Consider the following 6,264-nt stretch of genomic DNA (forward strand, 5'->3'; position numbering starts at 1 on the left):
ATGTATATAAAATATGTATAAAATGTTCAAAATAATAAATAATAAGTAACATTTAGACACCCATACAGCACCCTTATCGAGACAGAACAAAAATTCGGGCAGGTAGGAACAACAACGGAACGAATATCAGCTAGAGAGCATCGTTGTTTCGTTGCTGTTCCTGACTGCTCAAATTTTTTTTGCCTTGATAAGGGCAAAAAACGAAACCTTGGTGATTATTTATTACAAATGTTTCATTGTTGTCTTAGATAAAAAATAAAAATTTGTAAAAAAAATAAAAATGAGAAGAAATAGATAATGGTTGTCCAAATTTGGTTGCTAGATTCTTTGTTTTATTTTCAGGATACATCAATGTCCAATACACATTGTTTTTTTTTTTGTAACTTTTTTACTCAAAAGGTAGAACTTAGACTGACCTGCGTATTCAGATTCAAAACTGAAAATAACTTTCTATTTAAATTCTCTACAGATTTTGCAGGGAAAAATGTAAAATGTAATTAAATTCTGTATTTTAGCAAAACGGTTTTGGTTTAATGGGTGCTAGTCGTGCCATGGTAGCAAATCGAATTTCCTTTTTTTTGGGTCTTGTGGGGCCAAGTATTAATGTTGATTCCAGTTGTTGTGGAGGTGCCACTGCACTGGAACAAGGATATAAAGCCATTAAAGAAGGACGTGCCGAAAGTGCGATAATTGGTGCCTGTAATGTAGTCCTGCATCCTCACATGTCTCTGCAATTATTTATGTTAGGCAAGTACAAAAAACAATTAAATTCTATTAAATAATTATTAGAATTATTCAGGAAATTTATTTTACTTCCACGTGATAAAACGTCTCTTATTTTAAAGATAAGAAAGTAATCCTGATTCAATTTTTCTGGTATAATTGGAAGACTTTTGTAAAAGGATAGCTATTGGAATTTCGGAAATTATAATTTTCCAGAATATTGTAAAATTTAAAAATGCAAAGTAACTATCACGTTAGCAAACGACTTTTCTGATATAACGTATGTTCAGAATGTTAAAGTTTTTATAAAAACAAAAATTGTCAGAGTTTTTTGAAAAAGTCAATTTAAAAAAAAAAAATTTTAAATGTTTATGTTTTCACGAAATTTCATGAAACTGAATGGCAAATTATCTATACTCTAGAAGGTATTATAATTAAATCATTTTTTCCATTTTTGTGTAAAAATTTTTAAACAGTAACTCCTTTATTTTCTTTTTCTTCAACGAAATGATAAAATTTGTAGCAATAATGAAATCGTGATAAGTTTTCAAAAAAATTTTTTTAAAATACTATTTTGCTAGACTGGCCATATTTTGCGAGTTTAGATTGAAAGTCCTAATTTTTTTCTAATCTATCAAAATTTTTATTATATTCAGAAGTTCACAATTAGCCATAGAATATGAGTCCAAAATTAATTTCTAATTATTGCCCCTATAAATCCTTTTGATACAGTCAAAAAAAAATCCCATAAGTGAAAATATGTGTTTTGTTCATTTCTACTTTCTATTGAAGACCAGTTATTTATTTAAATTATTTAAATAATTTGTTGTTGTTCTAAGTAATTTTCTCTTAGAATAGAGTTAGAAAGTCGTACATTTTTTCAAAATTTTCAACTTGCAACCAATTTTTTAGTCAGACCAAAACAATCATAAATTAAAATTAATATAAATACTTGTTTAGACAAATTATTATGTATAACAATGTTCTGTAAGAATAATGCCAAAAATTTGCAGTTTTTTCTATAGTTTTCCCATTTTTGTCCACTTTTAAATCAGAGTTAGGTAAAAATCAATTTGAGTTAACAAAAATAATTTTTAAACAATTTATTATTATTTAGAAATATCTTTTCCTGTAGTAATGCTAGATATTTCCGGCTTTTTCTAACATATTCTACTTTTTCTTAACTTTTCACGTGGAGTGCGATACTAATTACTTCAAGTCAATAAATATAATTGTTTAAACAATTAATTACTATTTTAAATGTCATTATTTTTTAATTATGCTAGAAAGTTGCACATTTTTCTGAAAATTTCAACTTTTTTCCACTCTTCATTTAAAGCAGGGTGAAAATTCATAAAATTTAACAAAAATAACTGTTTAAACAAATTATTTTTGCTTATGAGTATCTTTTCATATAAGAATTCCAGATTGCGGTTTTTTCTTAAAATTTTTACTTTGCATTGACTTTATAGTAATAAAAAAATAATAAATGAACAATAGAGAGAATCATTTTTTAAACAATTTCATTCTGTTTGAGGAATATTTTTTTCTGAAATACAAAAGATATTTGAAATACTCTTCAAATTTTCTATATGGAGCACATTAAATGTAAATTTTTCATAAAATAATTACTGCGAAATTTTTGTTTGAATTAATATTGATTATTTGTTCCTGAATAGAAAGTCAAATGAAAGATAAATATTTTTAAAAAATCGCAACATTCTATTATTGTTATAAAAAAATATAGTTATAAACTATAAAAAATTGTTTTGAAAAATTATATTTTTGTAAAATAACTAAAAATTAAAAATAAGTTTGAAAATTCGAGAATAACGCGTTTTTCTAGCACAATTCTGAAAGAAAATTGATAAAAACAATAACAAATTATTTTAATAATTATTTTCCTTATATTATATTAATCATTACCTTAATCTAAGCGAACAGTGGAAAACAAGTGGAATACATTGAAAAAACGCAATTTTCTAGCATTAGTCTAGGAGAATATTATTATAAATAGTACTGAATTATTTAAGCAATTATTTTTGTAAAATTTCATTAACTATTGCCTCACTCTAGCTGAAAAATTAAAAATAAGTTGAAAAATTCGAGAGAAAAAACATAAAATTGCTAGAAATAATTTCTAATAAATAGAATAATAATTATTTTTAAAAAAATTTTGAATTTCAGCTTAATTCACCTAATATTGACAATTCTGAATTAAATTTACATAAACGTATTTTCTTTCTTTTGCGCAATCTCTAAGTATCACTTTTTTTTACTCACTTATTTTTTTGTGTACTCGAAAAAAATTTAGGGCGATATGCATGAAAATTCGGAGAAATAAAAATTTGTTCACCTTAATTCAATACTTTAATCTCACACTTTAAATAATTAGTGTTTTTCTCAACATGATATTTAATTTGATTTCCAAACGTCTGTGCCTATCCTCATTCATTAATCATTAGCTTCCTCAAATTTGCAAGTACGTAGGTTATTAAAATGCATATTTTTGTCTGCATAATATGACACCGACGAGACCATTTTACTTTACAATAGATTTGGAATTAAAAATTATTTAACCTTTCATATCCTGGTCTTTCTCATAAAGTAGAATCATGTTTTTTTCCATCAGTGGAGCTTCTGTTTTCCAGATATCTTTAAGATTTGAGTCACGAAAAATATTTTTGTTTTACAATATTTTTTTCAAATTTATTTTAGAAACGGAAAAACCAAGTTCTAAAAATTTTACTGCGAGCTGGATTTGAGCTCACATCTCCTCTATTCAGGAAAGACGCATCAACCAATTCATATATTGCAACACGAATGTGAAGAATTAGACAAAATAATACTTTTGGACTATCAGCCCCCCCCCCCCCTATTTGAAAATGGGAACAAGTGGAACATTTTTAAAAAAACTGCGACTTTTCAACTTTATTCAATGAGAACTTTTTTTAAAACAATGATAAATTGTTTTCAAACCAATTTGCAATAAAAAAAAAACCGCCAAAAATCAGAATTAACACCTAAATCTCGTAAAATCCATTTTTCCATTTATAGGATTTTTTTGGGACCCCATAAAAAATGGGGTTCAATGGGGCTGATATTAGAAAAATGATATTTTATCCGTATTTTATGGCTAATTGCGAAGAGAAATGTTAAGTTTTAACTCGATTCAGATAATATTGAGGATTCTGAATCAAATGTACAAAAACGTCTTTTTTTCTGTGTTAAACTTCATGGGGCTTTCGGCAGCTGTAATATCCGTTTTTTTAAACAAAACAAATTGATTTAGTATTACGTGAATTCGAACAAATATCCAACTCGTATTCATAAACAGTTTTAATTTTTCGACAAACTAAGGGCGCGAAAAATTAATAAAAGAAGAATTTTATTCTAATTTTTATTTAAATATTTTGGGCCTCGAGAAGCAGATCTAATTGTTATCTTGACTTATAAAATTTTTATGTTGTTTATTTCAAAAAGACTGGCATTAAATGCAAAATCTTGTAAATGACTATTTTAAAATTTATTGCAATTAATTATAATTGATAAAAAATGTTTTATGTTGATCTGAAATACTTTTTTTACATTATATTCAAAATCGGTCAATCCTAACTTTTTTAATTTCGCCCAAATGCTTTTTAGCGATTTTTAAGACAATGAAAAAAATTGAATAACTCTTCCAGGGCTTCATTAAACTCTAAAGTAAAAACGATTCTAAACTAAATGATGAAATTACTTTTTTTTTATTCAAAATGATCTTTCGGCAAAAATCAATTTTTCAACTAAACTTTTGTAACAATGGTCAATTTCTTTAGTCATAAATGAATACTGGATAATGAAAATTGCCATACTACTTGGGACGTTAAATTTTAATTAATGTCTTCATAGCTAAAATGAATTTATAGTTATTAAAGTTCCTGTAGATAATTTTCGAAAAAAAAACCAAGGAACCAACGGAAAAACTTATACAACTACCATAAAATGCTCCGATTGAAATTTGAAAAAAACATAAAAAACTTTTCCTAAAAAATTAAAGAAAAATATTTAGTTTTTGGACAAAAATAAAAAAAAGAAAAGATAAATGAGAAGGCCAGCAATCAAATCTCCTTTATTCTCTTTTTTATTTATTTCGTCTTTTTTACATTTATTATTATCAAATCACAATAAAAAACGTTTGTAACAAAAATAATCATCAACGTTTCGGCACTCATACAGCATTCTTATGAAGGCAAAAAAAAAAAATTCGAGCAGACAGAAACAGCAACGAAACGATAATGTTCTCTTTCTGACACCCAAGAAAAAAATCAACAAACATCAGTAAATTAAATCATCAATCAAGAATTATTTTTTGCTATTCCCTGGGGTCAGGAAGAGAGCATCATGGTTTCGTTGCTGTTCCTACCTGCTCGAATATTTTTTATTTTGTTTTGCCTTGATAAGGTTACTGTATGAGTGCCAAAACGTTGGTGTGTATTTTTAAAAACTCTTCTTATATTGTAATTTCATAAAATAAATAAAAAAGACGAAAGAAATAAAAAAGAAAAGAAAGGAGATTTGCCCTCTCATTTTTCGTTCCTCTTTTCGATTTTTGTCCAAAAAACAAATTTTTTTCTTAAAATGTGATTTTAATTTCATGCAATTTTCTTTAATTTGTATTAAAGTTCCTATTGTATATAACCTTGCCCTTTGCCATAATTTCTGAAATATACCGTTGCCTCTTTCGCTCCTTTCATTTCTAATCTCAACCTCTCACATAATCAGGAATTTATAAATTTCTTTAATACGAATTTCAGGATTGTTATCGCCCGACGGGGTAACTAAATCGTTTGACAATGCGGCAGATGGCTACACTCGTAGCGAGGGCATCGTGGTCTTTTTTTTGCAAAAGGCCCGCGATGCAAAACGCATTTATGCAGAATTGAAAAATATTCACTCGTCATATGGATCAGCAAAAAATCGCCTTTCAGTTCTTTATCCGAGTCCAGATTTCCAGGCAAATCTCATGAAGACGACACTGGAAGAGAGTGGCCTTTCTGCAAAAGATATATCTTTCATCGAAGCCGACGGATCGGGAATCAAGGATGCGGATGCCGCTGAGGTCGAAGCTATTGATCAAGTTTACAATGAAGGTCGAAAATCGCCTCTTCTTATTGGATCCGTGAAATCAAATATCGGTTCATGCTCTCCGGCAAATCCTCTCAGTGCTATCGTTAAGGTTAGTAAAATATTCATTAGGGACTATCCTTAAATTACGTAATCGCTCAGGGGGAGGGAGGGTTTGAGAGATTTTGTTATGATTTGTTACGGAAGGGAGGCACAGTGTGGAAAAACTACATTGATCTGAAATAGGCAGAAGAAGCGGACTTTATCTGCCCGCGGAGCGGCAGTAAAATAATACTTTATTGTACTGCGACAAGCGGCACGTACAGTGACAGCATGGAGGAATAAGTGAGTGAGAAGTCTAAAAAAAGTGAAAGAAAAGAGTGAGAAGAATTTTTTTTAAACCTAAGTTTAACTGCGAAGTGAATTTCTGACTTC

General features: G+C 28.2%; 1 protein-coding gene across 1 annotated transcript in view; it reads left to right on the forward strand.

Moving 5' to 3' along the window:
* The window catches only part of LOC117174045 (fatty acid synthase-like), a 23,223-nt gene that overhangs the window by 2,272 nt on the left and 14,687 nt on the right, over positions 1–6,264 (forward strand). The window contains exons 3-4 of the mRNA XM_033362694.1: positions 516–747; positions 5,520–5,941. Coding sequence (XP_033218585.1) covers positions 516–747; positions 5,520–5,941 — 654 coding nt within the window. The remainder of the gene's footprint in view (positions 1–515; positions 748–5,519; positions 5,942–6,264) is intronic.

This window comes from Belonocnema kinseyi, chromosome 6 (assembly GCF_010883055.1).
Source record: "Belonocnema kinseyi isolate 2016_QV_RU_SX_M_011 chromosome 6, B_treatae_v1, whole genome shotgun sequence".
Classification (NCBI taxonomy): domain Eukaryota; kingdom Metazoa; phylum Arthropoda; class Insecta; order Hymenoptera; family Cynipidae; genus Belonocnema; species Belonocnema kinseyi.